Source organism: Carassius auratus, unplaced genomic scaffold, assembly GCF_003368295.1.
Source record: "Carassius auratus strain Wakin unplaced genomic scaffold, ASM336829v1 scaf_tig00032617, whole genome shotgun sequence".
Taxonomy (NCBI): domain Eukaryota; kingdom Metazoa; phylum Chordata; class Actinopteri; order Cypriniformes; family Cyprinidae; genus Carassius; species Carassius auratus.
Genome location: NW_020526015.1, coordinates 9,272 through 35,631, shown reverse-complemented (window position 1 = coordinate 35,631; position 26,360 = coordinate 9,272). Strand labels below are relative to the sequence as shown.

Here is a 26,360-nt window from a genome sequence, read left to right as displayed (position 1 = left end):
TCTTGAGCAGTAACGCATATAATGAATCAATGCGTCCACACCCATCGCCCATCAGCAGGGAACTTCCTTCATCAGGTGGCCTTCTAAAAAACACAGTAGTCAATGTTTATCTGTGTTTGTCTGTTTGGATGTAGACCCCATGCCCTTCATTTCACAATCAACAAAAGTTTCACTTTTATTTTCAGAAACAATGTGTATATTTGACAAAGAAATGACACTTGTGAAAAATCCTTGTCTATGAGTTCCAAATGCCTAAACTTGTATGCATACATGCATAAATAAAAAAAATAATGAAGTAATAAAGGACTTAATAACACAAATATTAATTGACTAATTAAATGTATATATGATATTTATATATATAAATATATATATATATATATAATTTATTTATTTTTATTAGACCATAAACATAACACACAATAAGTACAACAATAACATGACATCCAAAAAGATAACAATCAACAATATTGATTTTACAATATGATATTTGCTAAGGATTTGTCTGCTGATGATGCAATGACTTCGGGAAAATATAAACATTTCCTCGGATGTCGTGACATGCTTGGCTGCCCTACCCAAGGTTCAAGTCTTATCTTGATAGGCTTCCGTGCAAGTGGTGTTGCAAGGAAAAGTATCTCACTAACGTTAGTTCTCAAACTTTGTTTTGATGTAGCCTACTTAACTGTTTTCATTTAACCCATAGCTTTTAACTTAGCATAAAACCCTGTACAGTATCTCGAGCCGAACATTATAATATTATTTATTTTTCAGAATATAAACTATATTCTACATTATCCAATAAAGTTAAATAATATAGTTTGTGGATCCACACGGTCGGTTTCTGACTACATTTGAGGATCCGCCTTCGCATCGAGATGATTCGTCCGCGTTTTTACACCGACAGCCTTTCGCGCGCCAAATGTGGGTGTGTGCTCTGTCAGTCAAGATGAGTGACATGCCGAATGCTCTAAGTCCCGCCTCCCAGCTACCGATGCTATTTGAGTGAGAGACGGCTGTTTTATTCACCCAGAGCTGGTTGCCGGAGCGTCGTCAATGGGAAGGAAACGCCGCGTTGGAAAAAACGCACACTGTTTAGCCAAATTTCAACTGCACCATGGTTTGCGGCTCAGTTCCGTGTTTGTGGACTATATTTTGCCTTCATTTATGTTTTTATGTGAACACTGGAATAGCACAGAACACAAGAGAGGGTGAGTGCTAAAGTTTCCTTCATTGCATCCTGACAGCGCGAGAACGAGCAAATCAGTAGTTAGGGCAGATACAGTGTCGACAATCTGACAGACAGGATTTGTATTCATGTTATTATTATCATCACATAAGACAACGAAATACGCCTGACTGTTTGATATCATGAGTAGCCTGTGTATTTCCTTGACGCACAGACTTTCGCTAATCACGCACGAAGACGAGTGTTTTATAACGACCGACACAATTTGATCCTGTTAAGGGTAACCCTCTTAGTCCTCTTTCTTCTCGTTCATTCTCGTTCTCGTTCATTTTTACTGCAAAGAGACATCAGCAACACCAAACTTGAAAAGATCGCTTGATGTGCCTAGTTAACCCACCGGACAGCAGGTAATTCTGCAACTTGACTGCAACATGTAACAGTTATCACGCTTATTATTCTAAAATAGCCTACTCATGGGATCACCTTCAGTTAGTAGTAGTCAAATTGTCTGGGATGAAAATCTCCTGCAATCATTAAGCAACAGAAGTGCTTCTGTATTAGCTTAAAAAGTTATCCAGTACAGATTTAGCAGAGCATTGTCTTTCTCTGCACTGCAAGTATGTATATCACACATCAACATCAAATATATTAGCTACAGCCTGAGCCGAAGGTATCCTGCCTCCTCTCTGAAATATGAAATTAAAGGATCAAATCTGTATATGGTACTATAAATACTGGTCTAGCTGATCTTATGCTTGTGTGTTGTAGTTCAATACATTTCTGTAGTTCAGAGATTTATTGATTGAACACACTCAATGACGAATTTATTTAGGCTGTCAAATTGATTTTAATTATTATTATTATTATTATTATTTAATTAAGGCACTGATCTCATAATGTCCTTTTGAGAGTTTGTAATTACAATATTTAATCAAGTTAATTATTTTATTATTTAACCAGCTCAATTTAGTCATATGACTACGAAAAAAGAAAAAGAAAAGATAGCGCTTCAACGAAATGTATTTAAATAACAAAACAGCGATTAATTTTTGCACGCGACGAAGCCGTTCTGTGCGCGCGCGTGCGTATCCGCGTAATACTCAGCGGTTCAAACGAAGGAACTTTACCGATTTCTCGACGTAGTTACATCAAAAGCGAAAGCGTGCCCGTCGGTTATATTGACTCATGAACAGGTGTCGCGCAGGTTTCAGATGCGCGAGGTGCTTTTTGCCATAAATCTCCACCGCTGTCTGCTGAAAAATGGGTCAAACTCGCGCGCTCTCTCTCATTTGGTTTGTATATGCGCTCGCTCACGATGTAAAATGCTTCTGGAATTTGAGCGAGATGTGTGCCAAACATTAATCCCAATTAAAGATGCATTATTGTAAGTGTGCTCTTTATGTGTCGTCGGCAGTGATCCTGCTGGATTCAAAGGCGCAGCAGACAGAGCTGGAATGGATATCGTCTCCTCCAAGCGGGGTAAGCTGGACACTTTCCAACTTTTATTTTACAGCAAACATTTATGATTTTCACCTCTTCTGTAATGCGTTTACTGCTCGCAGTATTTTGTGTACCCTAAAATTATGTTTGTGTTGTTCTTTTTCCAGTTTTGAGGCTTTGCACCACATCTTAATGTTTCTAAAACGCTAAACAGTGTATACTTTGGTTTTACTTTATGGTTTTGTTTCTCATAAAAGTTGTTTGTCGATCCTAAACTAGTTTTAAAAACTTTTAAGGAAGGCGTGTAAAACACAGACGCGTTTGTTTTGGAGTCGTTCAACTAAGGCCAACAACGTGATTTTCTACTGAATTTAGTGTATTAATTAATTTTCTTAATTATGTTTAGTTTTTTTTATAAGTCTTAGGCATTTAAACAATTAATTAGTACACAAAATAACTTTTAAAAGTAATGACTTAAAAAAAGTAACAGCAATTTAAACGTTTAGAATGCAGATTTTATGTTGTTAGTCATGTGATTTGAGTGCATCCAATCTTATTTAGACTTTAAAAATGTTTTTATCTTTTGTAACAACATGTTTGGTTTTATTCTTTTAACTTGTCATAATTTCTGTCAGTTCTGCCCTCTTTTATTTTTAACTTGCATTCAGTGTGGTAAAAAAAGTAGTATTTTGTGTTTGTATAAATTAAAAACTTTTTAATGAGTTAAAACAAATAATAAAAGACACACAACCATTAAGTGTCCAGCATACATGGAATATAAGTATCCCAAGTTCTTTAAAAGAAGCCCGGAAAATTACTTTTGCCGGTGTAACCTAAAGTAGTCATTCAATCCTGTTCATATTAAATAATGTTTTTGACTGAATTAAGAGCAGTTAAATTTGATGTCATCACATGTTAGCACACTTTTTTTTTTTGATACTTTACAAAATATTTTTATAGTGAAGTTTGAAAACATTTTAATTGGTAATGCACATTGTTACTTTTGGACATGATGCATTTTTTATGTCTATTTTTTAAATGTACTTATTAGTGTTTGCATTGATTGACAGATAACAACAATTATCAGAACTGCGCATATAATTCTAGATCACAAATAATGAATGTTTTAGGTTAATACTCTCAGCAAGAATTTCAAAGTCTTAATTCATGCAAAATATGTAAAATAAATAAATAAATAAGCACCTGGTTGCAGATTAATTCATGTAGATCATCTTATATCGAGGAGCATTTGTGCATTTGTTCACACGGAGGCCAGTTTTAACATGCTGCAATATTCTCTCTTGCGTTTATTTCTTAGTATTTTAGTACAGCACATGGTGATAATGATGAACAACTGCATTTTGCTTTTTTCTCAGTGGGAAGAGATCAGCGGCTTAGATGAAAACTACACACCCATTCGCACATACCAGGTCTGCCAGGTCATGGAGCCAAATCAGAACAACTGGCTACGGACTAACTGGGTTGAGAAGGGCGATGCCCAGAGGATTTTTGTGGAGCTGAAGTTTACCTTGAGGGATTGTAACAGCCTTCCAGGGGTGGTAGGCTCTTGCAAGGAGACGTTCAACTTGTACTACCAGGAAACCGACGTGGAGGTGGGCAGGAATATAAGGGAGAGTCAGTATGTGAAAATTGACACTATAGCGGCGGACGAGAGCTTCACTCAGGGTGACCTGGGGGAAAGAAAGATGAAGCTCAACACGGAGCTGCGTATAATCGGGCCCCTATCCCGCCGAGGCTTCTACCTGGCCTTTCAGGATTTAGGTGCCTGCATCGCTTTGGTCTCTGTCAAAGTGTATTACAAGAAGTGTTGGTCGATTATTGAGAACCTGGCCACGTTCCCAGATACAGTGACGGGATCTGAGTTTTCATCGCTGGTGGAAGTGGAGGGCACATGTGTCAATGATGCAGAAGAGGAGGCCGACAACTCTCCCAAAATGCACTGCAGCGCAGAAGGAGAGTGGCTTGTACCCATTGGGAAATGTATATGCAAAGCTGGATTTCACCAGAAGGGAGATGCATGTGAACGTGAGTACTTTATTTTCATTTGCATACATCTGTTGGCATGTACTAGAGCACTGCTGATTAACCTTACGTGAGACAGAAGAAAAGACAATGAAGCAATCAATAAGTTATTATTATGTGTAAGACTCGCTTATATGTCCATTTACCAAGCCAATTCTTGTTCCAATTGTTTGACTGAGAGCCTAAGCATAGAATTACCCCAACGCGGGGTAATTCATCCGAATTACAGCAAAGCAATGCAATAACAAAACAAACCATGCTGAAAAATACAAAGCCGATGAGGAACGGTTAATAAAATGAAAAGTAGAGTAAAAAAAACAAAAAAACAAAAAATGCGCTTATTGGGCGGAGATAATAATGATGGATTAAATGCGGGAGCAAAAATCCTTGGCACAATAATTGGAATCCCTGTTAGTCGTTTGATTTGTGGGCTCTTAATTTATAACCTTATGCATGTTGACACTAGAATTAAATGATAACTAGCACCCCAGCCTAGTTCTCAGAAGCAGCCCGCTCTCTTTCTTCTTCTCTTTTATTCTCTTTCCATCTGGCGGCGAGCCAAACCATTCGCTCGCAAGCGACACTGTGTCTGGAGGAGGCTCAGCTCGTTGCCCAGTTTCTCTCTGGACCTTTCAAATGACCCTGACAGAGAGAGAAAACAAACAGCCAAGGCCTGGGGTTATTTAGGAACTGCCCAAACCGGAAACGGAATTACAGTTGCCTCTGATATACTCTGAAATTAAGACTAAAACACTCCAAGTGCCATCACTGTCACTAATGGTGCTAAGCGTTGTTTTTTGGCCGTCCACCCTTTCTTCTGCCGATCTGGGTCACCTCGCCTCCACCTCTATAGATTATCAAGTGTGCAAACCAGTAATGATTTATCAGTTATCTCTGGAAGGTTTGGATAGCTTTTATGCGGTGCACATACACGTCTGGATTATTAAATTATCATGTAAAAGGTGCTTCAGAACACTATTATGTTATCAATAGCTAAAATGGGCAAGGCAGCTTCACGCTGAGAGGTTGTTGCAAAGCTGAAAGCCATTTCAAAAGCCAGAAAGGGAGCAAAGGAGAAAGCTGATGGTGCTTCTATGTAATATGGGCTATTTGGCACAGATTAAGCATAATAAAAGGATGCATTTTATGTCTTTTTTTTTTTACAGTTCCACCCTTTTTTAACCTATTAAACATGTAAAAGTTTTTACTCACTCAATTGAAAAATACATAAATAAATAAAAGTGAAATATGCATGCGGTTTGAAGCAATGCCGAACTCTCAGAAAGTCTCAAATGCTTTTCCAGAGAATTAATCGCTGTTCACGAAGCCATCTTACATTCCTCAAAAACAATGTTGCGTTTTTTCTCGGCAAGCCAGCAACAAACAAACCCTGTCGCCCATTTAGATTCCTGACCCCTTCCATTGTCACTTTATGAGTTGTGCGTCGCTCCTGGCGTAAGTGGCTGTGATATTACTGCTGTAGTTAATCTAAATAAAATGAGCATGAGACTGCAGCATCAGCACTTCCTCTTAGCGATCCTCCCGATATTAAATTGCCTGTTCAGTTTTCCCCTGAGCACCAACCAGACTGAAAAATACTGGTGTGTTTTCCCCTTCTGTCAGAGAAACAGCAATGCAGTGCACGGTATCTGGGGCTGAAGGCCTGTGAGTGACAGGGGTCTTTTTAATATGGAGGACTGATCTTTCCAAGAGTATACAGCTCATGTTGCAGCTCTCTCTGTCTTTTTTTTTTCTCTTTTCTTTCTCTTTCTCCCCTCAGGAGCTTGGCCAAGGTACTGTGACCCTGTTGCCTTCAAAAGCTCCTGATTTTACACCACCTTATCGTGTTCTGTTATAAAATCTGCACTATTTATATAAGGATACGTACACAAACAGACGCTCATGCATAGAGGATAAAGTCTTAAATTTCTTGCATTAAAAATTGAGTGGCGAAACTTAAGGAGGGCCATGAAAATGTGTTTTGACCATCTCAGTCATCAGATGCCTGATGGAGGATTGTGTGTCTTTCATTTCTTCCTCCTTTTTCTCATTCCTTTTCCTTTAAGCGGGCATTCGCACAACACACTCTTGCATCTGTTGGTACAGTATTTTAATTGTTTTCTTACATAAACACAAATTAAGCAGATGGTTTTGACGAGTCTTGAGCCATGAGTGTGATATGTTTGGGACGCCACCAACTTTTAAACTGTCAAAGTTTTTAAAGACCTCTTAAACTGTCTTTTGTGAACAGTAAACTTTTAAAGGGATGGTTCACCATAAAATGAAAATTTTATCAATTATTTTCTTTCTTCTGTAGAGCACAATATAAGCTATTTTGAAATATATACAATAAATATCAATGGGTTCCAAAGACCCCACTTACTTCCATTGAATAATTAGAAACCTTCTTCACAATACCAACTTTTGTGTTCCACAGAAAAAAAGAAAGTCATACAGGTTTGGAATGACATAAAATTTTGTTCATCCCATAACTTTTTTTATTCATTCCTTCATGCTTTTCCAGGGATCCGCTCATCACAGTAAAAATAATTAGTGTTACGAATGTTGAAAAAAAAAAAAAGCAATTTGAAGTATTCAGCAACATGCCACAGTTTATTTGCATAGAGCTCAATCAAAAATAGCATCTATTCAATTGCAAAGTTCTGTTCAACGGTGGTTACTCTGAGAAAATGGAGACACTAAGTCCTTTGGAAGCAGAAAAAGACTCCTTGTAGACAGACATTGATCTCTTTGTTTTCGTTAAGCTTTTGCGAACAATCAGTGGAATGTATGTTGCTCAGTCACATCACGTCATGTTAATAACCATATCTCATAAAGAAATGGGAAATATTAACCGATAGTTGACCTACTCTCACAGTTTGCGTTATTTACAAGGCAAGTCTTTGTTTATTATTCTAAAGGGGAAAAGACGAGCTAGCGTTGGCTAACATGCTAACAGGAGGAGGTACTGGCAACGACAGGCGCTGACACCATCCATCTCCCAGATGTCAAATAGTTGGACAGAAGTTAGTCAAAGCCTGATAGATTGCCAGATCACAGAAGGATGGCACTAGTTGTGGAGACAAGCTGCAGAAGTAGCTGGGGTGGAGGGAAACAAGAGCAAGACCGTGCTTTGCATTTCAAATGATCCTACCAGGAGCTGGGTGCGGGCAGATTGTAGAAAGCCCTGACACACAAGTGATTGATAAGGTGTGAAAGTAAAGGCTGCAAACGGTCATCTGTTAGAGAACTGTAAGTGGGCTTAATTATTCAAACTGAGGCAAGTTCCTCAGGGAAGCCCGTTGGGTCTGAAGCTGTCAGGGTTAGAATCATGCGCTGATGGATAATGGCCTCCTCGCCCGGCCAGGGTCTTGGAGAAGAGCGGCGTGCTCCCGGAGCACTGCTTGATTTCCCCCCATGGTTTAGTCAGATAGAAGGGGGCTTTGAACATGAGCAGAGCTGTTATTTTGTTGTGTCGTCAGTCAGGCCTGTCAGTTGGCGGCAGTCCAGTTAATGATGTGTTGTAAGAGCTTCATGTTCGCAATCACATTTCCTGTTGTTTCATTGGATCAAAAAAAGTTCTTAGGTAAAATGCAAAATGGTTATTAAACTGTTATTCATAATTAAAACACTATTCACTAGATTCTCACTAGATTCTTCTAAAAATAATTATATAAAATAATAATATTTAATAACAAACAAACAAACAAATAAATGAAATATAGATGAGATGGCATTCACACCATGTTTGCAAAAAATAAAAATAAAACTAAATAAAAAGCTTAAAAAATAACACTGTGCTGTAATTTCCTATTCTGGAACAAATTACTCTTTTGAACGGGTTCTTTTTTTTTTAATCAATCCAAACAATTCATGTAATAGTCTTGTACTTACTGGCAACTTAGTGGTTTAGACTCCCTCGCTCAATGATTCATGCAGCTAGTAGCTACTGGGTTCACTGAATGGGTTAAAAAGGGTTATTTTCTAGCATAAAGAATACAAGGTGATTTGAATAAAGTGAGTTGAATACACAGAATTTTTGCAACTGTTGTATACTAACTGATAGTCTAACAATTGTAACCACAGCCTGATCACAGCAGATAATTGTGATTAACCATGAGCATTGACAACAGCACTTCTGAACAACCATCTATATCGAGCAATTCTGTAATTTGTCAGCCAATGACTCACATGTCAATTTCAGGAGTACAGCTTGTGATATTAGCACAGTAAAAAATGAATTTTTTTTAAATACTAGAACAAGCATCCTAAGACTTCCTTCCTTCCTTCCTTCTCTCTCTATCTCTCTCTCTCTCTCTCCCTCTCTCTGTAAAAGAGAAAAGTGTTCAGTTATGTAATAAGTTATTGATTTTGCTCTTAGGGAGAGATTGAGCTGCTGAGTCTCCTGCTCTGCTGCTCTCCCAGAGGAGAGTCACTCTGACAACAGACCCTCCCTGATGCTCACTGAGTGTTAAGGCCTTCAACCTGGTCACATATCACTTTCACCCGGTCGCCTCGGGCTAAAGCTCCTCTGAACACACACACACACACACACACATGCACGCACATGGCTGCTTTGTTGCTTTTAACACAGTGTCCGCTTGTCCAATTGCATCCATTAGCACGGATGAGCAGATAGCAATTCGAATAGAGAAGTGTGTGTGCCAGCGTTTAGGCAGCTAAAGGGGGTAAGCCTGCCATAGTGTGTGAATGCATGCATAAAAGAGCGTTTGCTTGGGTTTGTCGGGCTAAAAAGACTAAGCCTATCAAAATCTATTTGCGTGTGTGTGCATGCGTGCAAGGGTTGATGGAGATGTCGGGACCTGTTAGTGCTGCTGGAGTTGCAAGGCAGGGTGGTTGCTGGTAGGGGGTCTTTGTTCACAGGGGAAAGAAGCCATAGAGCTGGCTCCTCAGGCAAGCCAAGGGTCAACTGCTCGGCTCATCCATCTTCCAGCCTGGTAGTGACCTGTCAGCTCAGCTGCTCACGTTACTAAGCAGAGCAGGCAGGCCTGCATTGTGCAAGCTGCTCTGTTTGCAACCATGTGTAAATGAAGTTAATATTCACTGACCCCATGCCCAGCCCGTGAGCGACCCCGGTGACACCACGGAAATCACAACGTTACAACAAAATGGCAAAGATTCCTGGCTATTCACCTCGACATATTTCACATCGCTTCAGTGTTTTTGTTCTCGCTGTAAAAATATGCGTGCTTGATCTAATGCTGCATTTCCCTGCTGAGTCAAAAAAAAAAAAAAAATTCTCTGCTGACTGAGTCATGTTCAGCTTTACTGTGGTGAACTGAAGTTGTGCATTAAACATAACAGAAATAACTGGTTTTCAACTCTGGTGAATCATGAAGGCCCATGCAAAAGCAAAGCTGAGTTTGTGTACTGTATTTTAAAACAAAAAATGGCTGGATATTTGTTATCTGATGTTTTGTGAATAAGAGAGTAAAATTTATAGAATTTAAGGTTGTTGGGTAAATCTAATTTAATATGCAAAACTTTGTACACAGGACATTGAAGAAATGTTTTAGAAAATATATTACTATGTAATACCAAAGTAAATGTTCTAAATAAAACATAAAAAAGTAAAAAAAAAAAAAAAAAAAAAAAAAAATTGCTGGGGCAGAGATGCTGTTTGTTAATGAGAAGCAGACTAAATTCTCTCCTGCTCATAAAATGAGATTAAAGAGAAGAAATGTCACAGACACAGAGTGATGTCTCTTAGCCAAGTTATTACTGAATGTAACTCGAAGTGAACACATCGTGCCAAAGAAGAATCAGTAAAATTAGAATATAATGCTGTTCTTCTACTTTTGTGGGGACAGCTACGAGCGTCATCAAGACTACATGAAACGATCATTTGTCTGAGGAGATGATTATTGGAAGATAGAAATGTGTGCCACATGTTCGTTTTTCATGGATCACCAGCGGTGATGCTGGGAAGTGATTGAGTGCTGTATCATTCAGTCTGTAGGCAGGGATAGAGGCGAGCGTTAGAGTGAGCGTGGGTGGCTTTGGGTGTGCGTGGATGTGCGTTTATTTAAATGGGTGTGTGTCCGTGCAGATTCGGACAGGTCACGGCTGTGTTTGGCTTCGTAATGAGGGACCTCTGCCGGTTTGCCATTGTGCGTTCACTTTGTCACCTCTGTCAAAGCTGCAAGGTCATCCAGACTGCATGACTCTCCGTGTCTGTGAGAGGGTTGTTCAGGAGATCTTTCACTTTTTATCTTTCAAGAAAAGACCACATTTTGGGGTTGTGACAGCTGTGCTTCACTTCAGAACAAAATCTTTGTTGAAAACAAAAAAAAGATGATTATGCAAAACAAGTTTAAGGAGGAGGAATGAAAGTGTCAATATAATGGCTGGAAGCTAAAAATGTGTATGTTTATACTAATGTTCGTCAATCTGAATGAATACAATCCAATTTCGGATTCTGAAAGTTCTGCTGATGACGTGTGCGGTCATTTCTTTAATGTTAAAATCCTCTTTGTTTTCCATTTGCTAATCAATGCAGTAAATCAGGACGAATGACGTAGAAGGACAAGTGCAGTTGCCTCAGGATGTGCTTACATTTTCTATTTTGCAACCAGCTGCAAACAAGCAACCAGCATTTACACTTGGAAGGAAGCATTTCATCTGAGGCATTTGAAATTCTGGTGGAAGCCCAAAACCTTATTTCCTAAAAGGCTGCTTTTTTTTTTTTTAAAGCGCTTCTTTTCACTGTAAAAGTGACATTTAATGTTTCCTTCTTTTCTGCTATCACAGAACATATCATATGCCAGGAAAGCCATCTGGGTAGATGCTATAGGGATGCGTTGAGCTGTTGTACAGTATTTAACTGAAATGGATCTCTCCTTCTTTTTTTGGTCTGTTTAACAGCAATAACATTTTACAGATTCCTTCTTTCAGTATTTTGCCATAATTTTATGTCCATTCAGACCGTATTTCCAGTGTAATCACATTTTTTTAGCATTCTGCCTCACATGAGAAATGAGGAGCGCTGAAAGATCTCTTCTTGGCAGTGATGATGTCCACCTCCAGCCAACACAAATGTGACTGTCAAAGCATAATGCATTCAGCAGTAATTGCAGAGATAATATGTTCCTGTCCTATTCTGTTTAAAATATACATGTAAAAGAGAAGCATTGTTGTGCCATTGTGTTATGCACAAAAGATGCTATTAAATATATTTTAAAATGTATTTAGCTTAGCAGCATGCAAATGATTTTAACAGCTGCTTTTCCTGAAGGTTTGTGCCAGATCATTTTCCTCAGTGTTTGTTTTTACCCCCCCCCCCTTCCCCCCAACCCTTTCACATGAAAATTTGTTATCAGTGTTTCATTCATAGACCTAATTTTCTAGAAATCATGTAGTCTGTTTTTGCACTGAAGTGTCTTTTTCAAGCGAACAGCTGTTTTCTGGCACGTTTCATGATGTTAACATTTTAACTATATTTAGGAGAGGACTCTGACAGGCTTTGATCTGTTCTTTCTGCACAAGTCTCTCTTGTGCCTCTCCGAGGGCTTCAGAGGGCATCCCGATGTGTCCTTCAGCACAGTGAAAGAAAATGCTAATCTTCTCTTTGTTTCTGATGGAAAGCTACTTATCTCTCCTCGACACAGGTAGCTGCCATGAATGAGATTCTTGTCTGCATGTAAAGGAACACACCCCTAATCCAACCTGTTCACTCCCGGTAATGTGTGGGGCACTGTGCGAATAGCTCCGAACAAGATCCATCTTTTAACATTTTAAACTGACATTTTCACAACCCTCTAATCCAACTTTCATCTTTCTTTCTTTTCTTTAACTGTTACGGCTTCCAGTCTCAGTCTAGCAGTTGTATGAGAAATGCAAAGGCTGCAGGGCCAAAACTAGACTTTTGATTCTTTCCTTTCCTTTGTACCCTCGGCCTGTTTCCTGTAGTTGGGTAGATTTCTAACCCTCTTAGGGGAAAAGATTAAAATGCTTGCCACAAGGGGCTGAGAGTTTGAAAGCTATTGATTGCTACTTCTTTTCATAGCCAAAAGTGCGCTATTCAAGAGTAAACATATAATGCTTATCTTGTGTTTGTTTACTTTTTTTTACAGCATGAAGCAGAGAAAAGTTTTAATATAATTAATTTTATGACTCCCATAGATGTCAGCAGATAACCCGTAAAATGTATTATTATGGAAATAATACACTTTCTTTTAGAAATTATACAGTTTAATATACTTGCTAACTGCAACACTAAATTGCACTAAACTACAGGTTACGTAAAGTAAAACTTAAAACGAAAAATCTACTGACTATTACAAAATGGACGACGTTTTAAAAGTGTACTTAAGTGTGTTAAGAAACATAGTCATGAAGGTGTGTACTGTGTATCCTGTAAGTAGCTGTAACTGTTCCATTCTGAACATAGCCTGAGATCAGAAAATAATATGCTGAGGTCTAAAAAGGGATGTACAGAGGTTTTTAGGAAATTCATCGAAAGAAAGCCAACAAGAGAAAACTACTGACAACACAAGACCAAGAGAAAAAAACTGCACTTTCTTTAGGAAAGCCTGTGATCAGGGCATTTCTTCACCCTCCCTAGAGGGAGAACTGTTAGAGAATTTCGTGGTCAAAACGCTAATTTTAGACAAGTCAGCAGTCTGTGCAGTTCAGCTGGACATTGTCTTGAATTTCACTTCTGAGTTGCTATTACATTTCTCGAATAAGTCTTTAAAAATGAGGAGGGATTTGTTGCCGCAAAGGCCAAAGCTGATTTTGAGGAAATCAGTATCTAAACCCTTCAGAAGTTTCGTTACAAATGTCTAGACATGCTTTTTGTGTGACTGGCTTGTGCAGAATACATATTAGAGATTGAGATATTAATGTTAAAGTCTTCCTCTATTATCAGTGCCATGTAAGGAACGCTGAGAGACTTGTTTTTTCCCCTTTAGCTGAACCAGAGGGCTTGACCACTAAAAAGGTAAATTACAGATGCTGGCACCCGCCACCTGCTAAAAACTCTGGGAGGACTGTCAGGCTGTTTTAATCTCTTTCTCTGTTGTTCTGTTTAACCTCAACCTGTGTTTCTAAGGGGCCGACTAATTTCTTTGTGCAGTAAATGAGGTTGCTGTTGCCTGCTCTGCGTGCCCATGTCAACAAGCACATCCCATTAGCACGCCTTCATGCTAGTGACAGCTCCAACAAGCCTGTGCTCACCAAGTCCTTCAGCTAACTTTTCAAAACCTGCCTAAGCTATAGTGTTTTTCCTTTCTGCTTCACCATTTAGCAGCCAAGCGTTTATGTTGGCAGGACATGTTTTCAACTCGGAACCGAAATGGGCAGTTAAGTGGAGGATATCGTCTCAGTGTCACGTTCATAGATCGGTTACCATGCTCTCAAGAGCCTCTGGCACACGGGGTCATGTAGCGCTAATTCAGTCATGATTACATGCTAGCAGGCATTATGCAGCGTGGCAGAAGAAGGCATAATTGGGCAAGCCTCATCTTTTTACTCCCGTAGAAATAAAGCTGTCAGGAAGGGGAAAACAAAGCTATCATTTATCTCTGCAGTGGTGGGTTACCACATTAGCACAATGGTAGTGTGTTTCTTTGACTAGTTCAGTGACAGTATTTGCACGTCTGTGTTGGGAGGGCAGGAATTTGGGCTTCAGAAATGACTGTGTTTGTGCATGTCACTCGTAGTAAAACCAGAGCGGTGGAGTGGAGACAGGTTCTCAGGCAGGCCCACATGTCAGCGCTACATTTGATTTGAGGCCTAATTTGCTGGTTGGTTGCTTGTGTAAACAACTCAGGGATACTTGGGCTTCTCAGACACCGTGCTAAACAAATCCTGATCACACGGATGTAAAAATAAACCGTCCCTGCTTCAGAGACGTAAAAAGCCAGTCTAGTCGGCAGTCGAGAGTCCTCCTGTTTTGGTGATTTGCGATGGCACTAATCTTAGTATGTTCACGAGAGAGCCATTGAGTGCTCGCAGCCAGCTTTTGAGCTCTCTAGCTCAGGCAGGATCTTTTCCCCATACAGATTGGCTCAGAGCTGAAAACTAAAGTTAACAGACACACTGACTTACCAGGAAAATGGTTTCTGTCTTTCTTGTCCTATTTCTTTTTTCTCCTTTCCTTTCCTTTCCTTTCCTTTCCTTTCCTTTCCTTTCCTTTCCTTTCCTTTCCTTTCCTTTCCTTTCCTTTCCCTTAAGTGTCCTGTTTCTTTTTTATTATTTTTCTTTCAATTACTCCCGTTCATTTTCTTTTCTGGTTTATCATTTTACTTTATTTTTGTTCTTTCTCTTGTTTATCTTCCTTACATGTCCTTTTTTTGTTCATATTGCTGGCATTTCCTGTTTCTGTACCTGTCTTTTTCATTTTCATTTTCATTTTCCTATTCCCTTCCCTTCCTTTCCCTCCTATATTCAACATTTCATTGTCCTGTTCCTTCTCCTGTTAATTTTACCTCTGCTTCTTTCCTCTCCTTCTTTCCTCTCCTTTCAAATGGTTTGAAACCTTTTGTTCAGTGATAAATGGAAAGAAATCTTTATATGTTTTGACTATACACATGTTGTTGAGTATTTTCATTTACACATTCAAAAATGAGTCAAAACTATTAATAAAATGAACACTACATTGAAAAATACAAATATACCATTAAACCATGGCTATTTCATGGTAAACTCTGCCAGCACCACCTCCTTTCAACAAGAACTAGACCTGCTGCATTCAATTACAAGTCCTCACTGGTTGAGAAAGATCCCAGATAAAATCACATCTCTTTCCTCCACTTCTCAGCCTCAGAAGGCTCTTGTCCTTTACGTTGCACGGTCACACCATGCCATGCTTCCAAACTAAATACACAGTGACAGGGCTTTCGTGTAGCTGAAATGGGGATACGGTATTCATCAGCCACCCCTCATCTCAACTAGGTGGTGTTTAAAATGAGGAATTCAGCTGCCCTCCTGCGCTACCTCCGTTTTAGTCGTGTCACGGAAAGCTGCAGTATTTTTTTCCCCTTTTTTTGCAGGCCTTGAAACAATAATGCAACTACTTAAATCCAAAAACTGGGTTTGGATTTGAAAATCAGTAGTGTTGTGTCCCTGGTAATAATCATTAAAATGCATAGCTGTGAACAAAGTAATATTTATCCAGGGAATGCGGGTGTGGTTGGGGTTTAAGAAAAATCATGTGGGCCAGATTCCCTCTTTAGGCTGAAGGGGGTTTTAAGCAAACAGCTGCTAAGTGTGGATTAGTGGCTCTCAGCAGTGCCGACCGAAAAGCCAAACCGAAAATAGCTTATTTCTCTTTGCTTACTGATGTGAACCAGAAAAATACCTCAGCCCGTGGAATCACCCCAGACTTGTTCTCTGCTGTTTTTTTTTTTTCGCTTTTTGAAAGGTTGATTAACACCAAAGTTTGTAGTGATGAATAAAGGGGAAAAATAATTTTATTATGTATTTAATGTTGACTAATTATAATGCAAATAGTAATACATGATGATGGCACTTCATTGGCAGTTCAGCCCGTATGGGCATATGAAAAACAGTTTGGGAGTAAATGACTCGTTGTCATTGGAACGTGTGATGGTGATTCTTGTGCATAGCCTAAAGCGATCTGGCCCTAATTTCTGCTTTGTCTCTGATCCCTGGCTGCCTGTGGGATGTCCTTTTTTCCCCTCATAAAAGGTGAAATACTGAAATAATCCATTTAAGTTTCATATTTTCCACAGTAACCTTGCCTCTAGGACATTTCTAGAGGTGGTGTAACAGCAGGCAAGCTAGTCCTTTTGGGGTGATCAGGAATATTAGACCCCTGCTTGATGCAACATATGAGTCACTCAGTGTTGTTAATGATAGTGCTCAGAGATCCATCCTTTTATATTTCTTAATTATTTTCATTTATTTATTTGTATCTAAGTTTTACCTTTCGTCTCAAAACATCTTAGGTGGAAAAAAAAGAATAATATGAGAAAATTATTGACAAAATACCTGCTGTAATATTAAATGATATTTAGCTTTATTTTATTTATTTTATAGTAATTTTAATTACAACAATTTAAACTTACTCCAGGTAAATTTCCGAGGAAAAAATTCGAATTTCAGTTTTCAAATTTTATTTTATTTTACAAATATTATTCTCAGTTTTAGTTTTAGTTAACTATCACAACACTGGCTATAAACATCAAACTATCATTTGTTTAGCACATTTGCACCAGAGAAAACTGAATTCATATTAAAAATCTATTTTAAATGCATATGCTGAGATCTGTTCTAATATTAATATCTGAGTTACATATGACCATGGTCTGAGAATCTGAGAAGCTGAAAAGTCTCCATTTGCACTCCGCTGAATCCCAAATCCCAGTTGTGTCTATGAGAAACAATTGAAATATTAAAGAGATTGTTTTATTATTTCATTTTTATGAGAGTGCTTAAGGGGCAGTCTGATCCAAACACTTGATGATACAAAATATGAACACATGCTGATTCTCCCTCTCTTTCTCTCCATCACCATACAGCCTGTGGTCGTGGATTCTACAAGTCTTCATCCCAGGATCTTCAGTGTTCCCGTTGTCCCGCGCACAGTTATAACGACAGAGAGGGCTCATGGAGATGTGACTGTGAAGACGGCTATTACAGAGCCCTCTCCGACCCCCCTTCAGTCGCCTGCACTAGTGAGTGAGCTGTTTGTGAATCTCTTCCTTTTCTTTTCTTCCCTTATATATGTCTTTATATCTGCAAACTTGTGTATCTCATTCCCAATCCCAAGCAATTGTCTGTTTCATGTCAGATGAGATTTTAATTGCTAGAGGCACCAGGCACCTCTGTATTTTAGGGGCAATCATGGTCTAATGATTAGAGTCTGATTTGTAACCCAAAGGTCGTGGGTTTGAGTCTCGGTATCAGCAGTGATTGTGGGTGGAGAGAGTGAATAACCAGTGCTCTCTTCCACCCTCAATAACACGAATAAGCTGAGACCCTCTAGCAAAGCACAGTACCCCAAACAGCTCCCTGGCACCACTGAAGAAATGGCTGCCCACTGCTCCGGGTGTGTGTTCACTGTGTGTGTTTTTTCACTACTCTCTAATGTGTGTGTGCACTTGGATGGGTTAAATGCAGAGGTCAAATTCTGAGTATGGGACACAATACTTGGCTAAAAGTCACGTTACTTTTATTTCGAGGTGCACTGTGGCAGTCCTGGCACACTTGGCACCAAGGCAAAAAAATAAATAAAATATATATATATATATATAAAATAAAAATAATACCTTTTACCTGCTGAGTAGTTTTTACTTAATTTAAGAATCAGACATGATAATCCAGTCTTATTGTTTTAGTGTAACATGATTTTTTTTAAATAATAAAATCAACTTAGCTCAAACATCTGAGTAGGCAGGTGTTTGGATTCAGTTTGAATAGGCATAATGATTGCGGTAATTACAGTCGGGACGAACGGAAGCAGGTCTCAGCAGTTCTTTCCTCTCCCCTCCCTTCTAATAACCACCTGTCCTCTTCTTTCCTCTCCCCGGCCATCTCTCTTTTTGAATAGCACAGCTATTCCACAGCCATTGATGACTTATTTACACAGGCCAGACAAGGGTGAAGAGAGGCGGGGAGGGAGTTCAGGGCGAGTCGATCTGCCTGGAAATATGCTCAAGGACAGGTTCAATCAGGTAGGATCCCAGGATGTGCTTCACTTCCTGAAGACAAAAAGATAGAGAGAGTGAATTAAAGCAAGGATTAGTGCTGTACAATACAAAAAAGAAACAAACAAAAAAACTTTTTAAAAAGTTATTTTGACAAACATTGTGAATTGAGCTGCAGTATAAACACAAAGCCATAAAATAACATTGAAACAAAAATTACAAACTAAAAAGTGCTTTTGACAAAGAAGTAAGTTATATGTTGCCCACACTGTGCTGCCTATAGAAATTACTCTTCCCATCACAATTACTTTTTTAAATTAATTATTTATTGGTATATTATATTATATTATTGTAATATAATGTTGTCTATTTATTATTATTATTATCTATCCCGAGTCCCTTTTGTATTTTAATCATAGCACAAAGGCATATGGTGATGATTTTAATTTGGTTAATTGTGCTATGATGCTACAAGAGACAACAGAGAATGACTAATGGATTTGTGTAGATGAGAGGAACATATTAGACCCTAGCTGTGCTGTTTCGGATCAGGGCAAATGTGCAGATGACACATATGTCATGCATTAATCATTCAACTACACTTTACCTCTGCAGTACTTTCCACTCTTCTTTATTCCATTACAGTAACTCTCCAACATTTGTCTCACCACTGCCTTCCAAAAAGAGATGATCACACTAAAACACGATAGTCTAATTGTTGCCCATTGCCCCCCCTCAGTCAGAGAACAGAAATTCACCACACAATTACTCTCGTCACCTCTGTTTTCCTCTTTCTCTTTCCCACCAAATACACATCAGAACTGTTACTCGCCTGACCGCGGTCTGGTTGTTGTTACTCTGTCTGGGCATGAAAACGTTGCTGAAAAATGAACAAAGAATGCAGGCATCTAGTTTCTCTCGATGGCTTACAGAGGGAAAATTAATGGTGAAGTCATGCGAGTTGTACAATGTGGAAATGAGAGATAATACACAGGTGTTTTTTTTTTTTTTTTTTTGAGAGAGAGAGATAAGTTTTTCCACAAAGAACACAAATGTTTCTTGAGCACTAAATCAGCATATGCAAATGATTTCTGAATGATCATGTGACACTAAAGACTGGAATAATAGCTGCTGAAAATTCAGCTTAGCATTCAATGACATTTTAAAATATATTCAAACAGAAAAAGACCACAAAGATACATAAAGAATTAAGGGAGGATTCTAAATCAGAGTGAGTCATAAAGGATGTGGCAGGAGTTTGAGATAATGAGGATGTGAATGGAGGTAAAAAAAAATGCAGATCAAGGGAGTAAAACAAAAAACTTTTAACAAACAAAAATTGCATCTCTTTTGAAGTGTTGAGCATTCAAAATACTGTCCTCACCAGACTTGTCTTAATTATCTCGGGATTAAGTTATTGTGACCATCTGAATTGTCTGGGCTGAAGATTTCTTCTTCTTTTTTTTGGAGTGGGTGAGGGTGGGGGGTTTGAAGCCGCATGGAACTGAATGGTAATTGGGGGTGAATTTACATTCGCTGAATAAAGACCCTGATGGACAGCTTTTTAAATGAGCGAGGTGTAAACCTACCGGATCTTAAGCTCTGTCAATACGCACTCAGCTCTTCAGAATGCGGATTAAGAGTGGCCTAAATTAAATGTAGATTTCCAGAGTGAAAGGAATTAATATTCACTTGAAGAAAGGTCTGTCATTGTTGAAAGGAAGAAGAAAAAATAGCACGACGTTTTTCTGAAATATTCACTTTTTTTAGATTTTTAGCTACAGCACAAAATAACGCCAATGGCATAGCATAAATTCACCCAGTTTACCATAACCTGTGAGGCATCAAGATAAATGGGCGATACTTAGGAAAGCCTGCTGCATACTAGAGAAGTTTTTTTATTTTATTTTTTAGATAGAACGAAAGAAGGGAGTTCTTGACAGCTTTCCTAGATAACATCAATCACTCGACAGCTGCGTGTGGTGTCGGCACTAGCAAAGGTCTGGAATGGGCGGTAGGAGGGTGGGACTTTGTGACAGAGAGAAAAAGAGGAAAAGGGAGAGCAGGAGACATTGTAAAAGTGAGAAAGTAAGAGAAAGAGATAAAGCGAGAGCGCATAACCTACATCCTTTCTTTTGAGCTCTCTTCAACCCCATGGAATCATCACCTCTATTCGTTGACATGTCCCTGAGGGTGAGACTTTCTTTTTCTCCCAGTTGCTAAGGGACAGGAGTACAGTAATAAAACCAGCCTCTCTCGACCATCTCTCTCCAGCTCCATCCCTCAATCTTTGGTGCTTGGTACCAGTGAAGCCAAAGGTCAGGTACCATGTTTGTAGATTAAGGTTTAGTGGCGAGACTGTTTAAACACGGTTCATCTGGGACCCTCATCAGAGTGGATAGTCCATCAAAAAATGAAAATTATGATTTACTCACCCTATAACATAATATAAAGATTTAATATAATGTATGTATTTTAAATAAATGCTGTCATTGTGAACAGTATATACATCAAAGTATTCTGAACACAAAATTTCAGAAATGAAAAATAAAAAAAACAACAAAAAAAAAACATTTTTTGAGCAGCAAATCATTATATTAGAATGAATTCTGAAGGATTGTGTGACACTTAAGACTGAAGTAATAGCTGTTGAAAATTCAGCTTTGCCATTACAGGAATAAATTTATTAAATGACATTTCACAATATATTCAAATAGAACAAGTATTTTAAACTGAAGTAATATCTCACAGTATTGCTGTTTTTATTGTATTTTTTATCAAATAAATTCAAAAAAACAAAAACAAAACAAAAACAAAAGAAAACCTTCCAATATCATTTGAATGGAAGACCATATGTTGTTATCTTTTTGTGTAAAAAGCAGACCAAAATTAAAGTCATTATTCACTTTAAAATTGACCACAAAAGACATGTAGTCAACAAAAATGTAACATGAAAACCATTAACTAATTCAATTGAAAATATGATATTTCTAAATTTCACCACCTGTATTCCAGAGAAAGTAATTAAGTCAAACAGGATTGGATCGGCATGTTTGGGAGTAAATAACACAAACTTGGGGTGAATTCTCCTTCACTAGGAGGACCACCAAGACAGCCAAGAGCAGCTCAGTAAGCAGATAAAAACTGGATTCCTGAGCTAAGCTCCAGTGCTGCTTGGCGTAAGACTTCAGGCTTCACACACACATACACAAACAATCAGCAGGTTGACCTAATTAACATTCTCTCACAGGAAAACAGCAAGGGTAAGAATCGTGACCATATTTTCCATCTTTTTTCACATTAATTATCTCAGTTTTTGGATTGAAAGGATATTCAGATCCTTTACTTAGTAAAATCATTGTTAAAAATGTGCCACTTAATCTAATCTGCCGGACTTTTGATTAAAGGCTTAAAGTTTGATCCACATCGCTGCTCATTCTGGCCAAGAACTGCCTACTGAAAATGTCTATCATAAGCTATTATACACTACTGCAAATCAGGATCAAGACATGCATATAAAGGGATCATTGACATTTTTTTTTTTTTTTTTACATGCCATTTAAGGGCGGGTTTATCCGAAATAGATTATACCACAACAATAGACCATTGTTGAAAAAAATCATTCAAATGGCACGGCCCTTTCCGTGAACGACTGTACACAGGAAAAAATTGAAGTTAGCCGTTTTGTTTATAATCTTCATCAGATATTCCGTGAACAGACTGTGGGAGGTTTGAGGCTAAACAATCTATAAAGTGTGGGTTTAAAAACACTTGCAAAGAATGCAAAATGAACGAGTGTAAAAGAGTGTTCCCGGGCTTTAAGCAAACTCTATACCCATTAAAAGAATAGTTTGGTTTGTGGTGTAGAGAATCAAGCTCTCTGTGGCAGATATTTGTCCCAGTTTCCCCCAGACTTCCTCCAGTGTCCCTGCAGAATCAGTCTCAAAGCAGACTGCAGAGGAGGTGACAGATTACATATATAGAAACACATATGCACTTGTGTGTGAAAGAGCAAATGAGAGCAGTAAACTCGGACAGCATTTTGTTGTTAACCAGCAGACGATGATACTGTGTATGAAAAAAAAAAAATGACTACAGGACTGACACCAGATGTACACTCAATAGGAAGGTCTTGCTTCAGCCGTTTTCACTCTATACTCATTGTTTTACCCTGTACTCTAAAGAAGAAAATGAAAGAAAATTTGAAGAAAATTGTTTCATTAATGTCAAATGTTCTATTATGATTCTATTACAGATAAATTGTACTGTTTTAATCATAATAATAATAAAAAAGTTACATTATGCATTTGCAATATGCATTTACAATAGAGAAATGTCTATTGCATTCATTAAATATTTGCTTGGATGTCTAAAACCCGTGGCGTGGTGCCTTGTAAGCCGTTTGAAAACAATTTCCCTTGAAGCTATCTTACCTTCATGCAGAAACATTGTGCATTAAGTGACTGACAGACTGGCAGTTTTGTACAAAGCTTCAAATTATGAAATTAGAACAACATCATGGGTTGTTATTGGATTACAGCAGAGATGGGCACTTGAGTTGCATGGTAAATAGGATTTTTAATGATGAGCATTTCTTTGCAACATGTAATGAAATGACTCCAGACTTATGATGAAAGACTTCAGACCTGGCTCTGAGTCCATCTTAAAGATTTCAGACTTGGTGGACATGTCTGGATTATAATGCTTTTATTTAACGTTTTGCGAGAATTAAATCAATAGGACCACTCCATGGTGATCATTGAATAGTGATTCATCTCAGTGCTACCTTGTCACTTAAATAAGTGTCAATACCGTTAACATTAACGAAAACTATGACTATGAAAATGTTCATTGACAAGCATTTTTCCCATGACTAAGACGAGACGACAATAAGGTTAATAAATGATAACTAAGACTATATCAACATGCAGTTTCGTTGACGAAATAAGACGAGACTAAGATGTATTAAAAAAAAGATAAAAACTTTACCAAAAACCTATTTAAATTTTCGTAAAAAAAAAGGAGACAAAATGTTGTTGCAGACTGCTCTACACGCCTCTACTACGTGAGCTTTCATGAGTGCGGTTGCAAGATATAAAGAGTTCAAATCCCCAAATCAGAGCTTCACTGTTAAATTCATATATTTTCTGCCAGGTGTGTTTTGCTTATTTTAAGCAATCTGGCAACCATTTGCAAAATTAATACTGCTGTTTGGTTAATTAATAATTATCTTATCATTAAAATGTCAAGTTTTCATTGACTAAAACTAGACTAAAATGTTAAGACTTTTAGTTGACTAAAACTCGACTAAAACTAAATAGGATAAGGTTGACTAAATATGATAAAAACAAACAAGGACATTTTAGCCTTGGAATAAGATTAAGGCTAAAATGAAAATAGCTGACTAAATGAACACTAGCTTGAAAAGATATGGTCAATCACAGCTTGACTTGAGGCCCTTCTTGTCTCAGCTGTCCATATAACGATAAACAATCCCTTGATCTCTTCCACTCAAGAGCAGAATGAGAAGGCCCTGCCAAATGGAGCCATTAGTGTTATTATTATTATTCTTACAGGTATCCATAGAAATAGAATGACAAGTCATTGGAGGATGAGTCTCCCCATGTGTGTGTTTGAGTGTGTGTGTGTGTGTTGCGGCTTTCCCAGAGGGGAATGGAGTAGGGGGCACATCATTAGCATCAGTATATAGAGTTGTGCTTAGAGCTCGAGAGATGGATGCAGAGAAGAGAGAGATGGAGAGACAGACCACATCTCTTCACCTTCCACAGGTGGCCCTTTCATCTCCTCCGTTCACTCGTTCCCCTCCTACTTTGATGAATATGGATGGATGTGTGTGCCATTAGCTTTAATGAGGAGTAAACTTTAAGTGTCATATTAACCATTCACACAATTCTAATGCTTGCTCTTTCCCCTCATGCATATGTAGCAATTGTTTTGTTAGTAAATGTCCCCTGTTTTGCAGACTGTTGGCACTGGTGACACGACTCAAAGGGGCATTTACATTGGCAGTGTTTTGTAGCGACAAAACAACCCTGACATAAGTTAAAAATTGCAAACTTTATTTCAGAATGCCCAAAGAAGTATACTACACAACATAGACAGCATATGCACAATATTCTGGTACAATATTATTTATCAGTCCATATTAGAGATACAGTATTTAATTTATCCGTTTTGGATGATACTTTAAATTTGCTTACTCATACTCAGTTACACAATTTTTACATTTAGATGACCTTTGCCATCCTCTAACACTCACTTAAAATTAATATTTAAATGAACAATTTTAAAACAACCATTATTAAAAATAATTTAGAAACAGTGCAATGTTATCTTAAAAATCTCTATAATAAAAAAAAAACTCAAAATGAATATCAATTTTTGTCCATCATATTTTAAAGTTATTTTTATTCATTAATTGCATTTATTAATATATTATAAATGTATTTAGTCAGAATAGTATAGGAGATATTTTCTATTTTGATAATCCATCAAATATATAAAAAAATGATAGAGTTTAGTTTTAATGTTTCATTTTATGTAAACAAAACAGTATAGTTTTAATGTTTTATAAATGATCTGTAAACTAAAAAAAAAAATAAACACTCATCAGATGCTCTGTTGCCAATCCCACAATTCCACTCACGAGCCTGTTTCTCAGCTCCCATAGAAAACAGATTGAAAGCACCTATTCAGCTCCCCTTTGAGGTACAAAATCGAACCTCTCCAAAATGGCAAACCCATGATGCAAGACCATCACAAAACAAGTTCTAATAAAAGAGATATTGAACAGGCAGCGGTGCCTGTTATAAAAACATTAGGGTGATAAAAGCAAGGGCTTGGTGGTTGGATAAAAGTAGCAAAGTATAAATCATTGCTTTATGAGACGTGCCAAATTCCTTGGCACTGGCGGGGATTAGGGGATGATGGGTTGTTTTCCACTGTGGTCATCCGTCTGTGAGCTGGTTATTGTAGGCTGAGCGGAATCCTGCGCTGTTGCTATTGTCAGGGCGATAACTCGCTCATGATCTGACTCTTAAATTCCGAAAGTGTCTCAGACTCCCTGTCTTCCATGGCTTAGACTTCAGCCCTGGCAGTCAAAAAAAAAAAAGTGTAAATTGTTTTGCCAATTGTATCACCTCTTTTTTTTCCACAGGAAACTCATAACTCTCTGGATCAGTAATTAAATGCTACCAAGTAGATGAGTACCAAGTAGGAGGAAGACGGTTTGATCTCAAGATTTTCTACCTTGAAACTGTATCTCATTGTTCTCAATTTCATTGTTTTGCTACATCCCTGGTCTACATCGACCTTGGCAGTGCTCAAGTTCAACTCCCCAGCATTCTTGAGCATAACATCTCTATGTATCTAGGTTACGGTATAATTGAATGTCAGGATTTGCCAAAGGCCCAGATTTCTCAAATTTCCGTTGGGGTTTTGTCTCAAGAAAAGAAAGAGGAAAAATAGTGCTATTAAATCTGTTACATGTTCTTCTAAGCATCCCCCTCTTTTCTTACTACAGGGCCACCATCAGCTCCTCAGAACATGCTTTACAACATCAACCACACCACTGTCAGCCTAGAGTGGACCCCGCCAGCCGACACGGGCGGCCGTAATGACGTGACGTACCGGATTATTTGCCGCCGATGTACCTGGGAGCCAGAAGAGTGCTTTCCTTGTGGGAGCAACGTTGGCTACTTGCCACAGCAGAGTGGATTAATGGACACCTACGTCACCATCACCGATCTGTTAGCTCATGCAAACTACACCTTTGAGGTTGAGGCCGTGAACGGCGTGTCCGACCTTAGCCGTACCCAGCGACTGTTTGCAGCCGTCAGCATCGCGACCAGCCAAGCAGGTAAGAGGGTTTGCACTTCTGTGGCAATTCGACTGCAGATCTGAAAGGTTTTTAGATGCAAATCCGCATTTTACATATGTATATTTGCATCATTTTGCTTTTTGACTCCATTGTGTTATGCTTTGGATGCATGTTTAACGCTAGAAGGAAGTTCTGGTGTTTTCATGTTGGAAGC

The 26,360-nt window shown here is 38.3% G+C and overlaps 1 protein-coding gene across 1 annotated transcript; it reads left to right on the top strand.

Moving 5' to 3' along the window:
• The first annotated feature begins 1,022 nt into the window (after positions 1-1,022).
• On the top strand, positions 1,023-26,360 carry LOC113080951 (ephrin type-A receptor 7-like). Its single transcript, XM_026253023.1, has 5 exons — positions 1,023-1,211; positions 2,604-2,668; positions 4,006-4,675; positions 17,179-17,334; positions 25,850-26,360. Exons 1-5 carry the CDS (start codon positions 1,118-1,120, stop codon positions 26,227-26,229), a joined length of 1,365 nt encoding a protein of 454 aa, XP_026108808.1. The 5' UTR covers positions 1,023-1,117; the 3' UTR covers positions 26,230-26,360.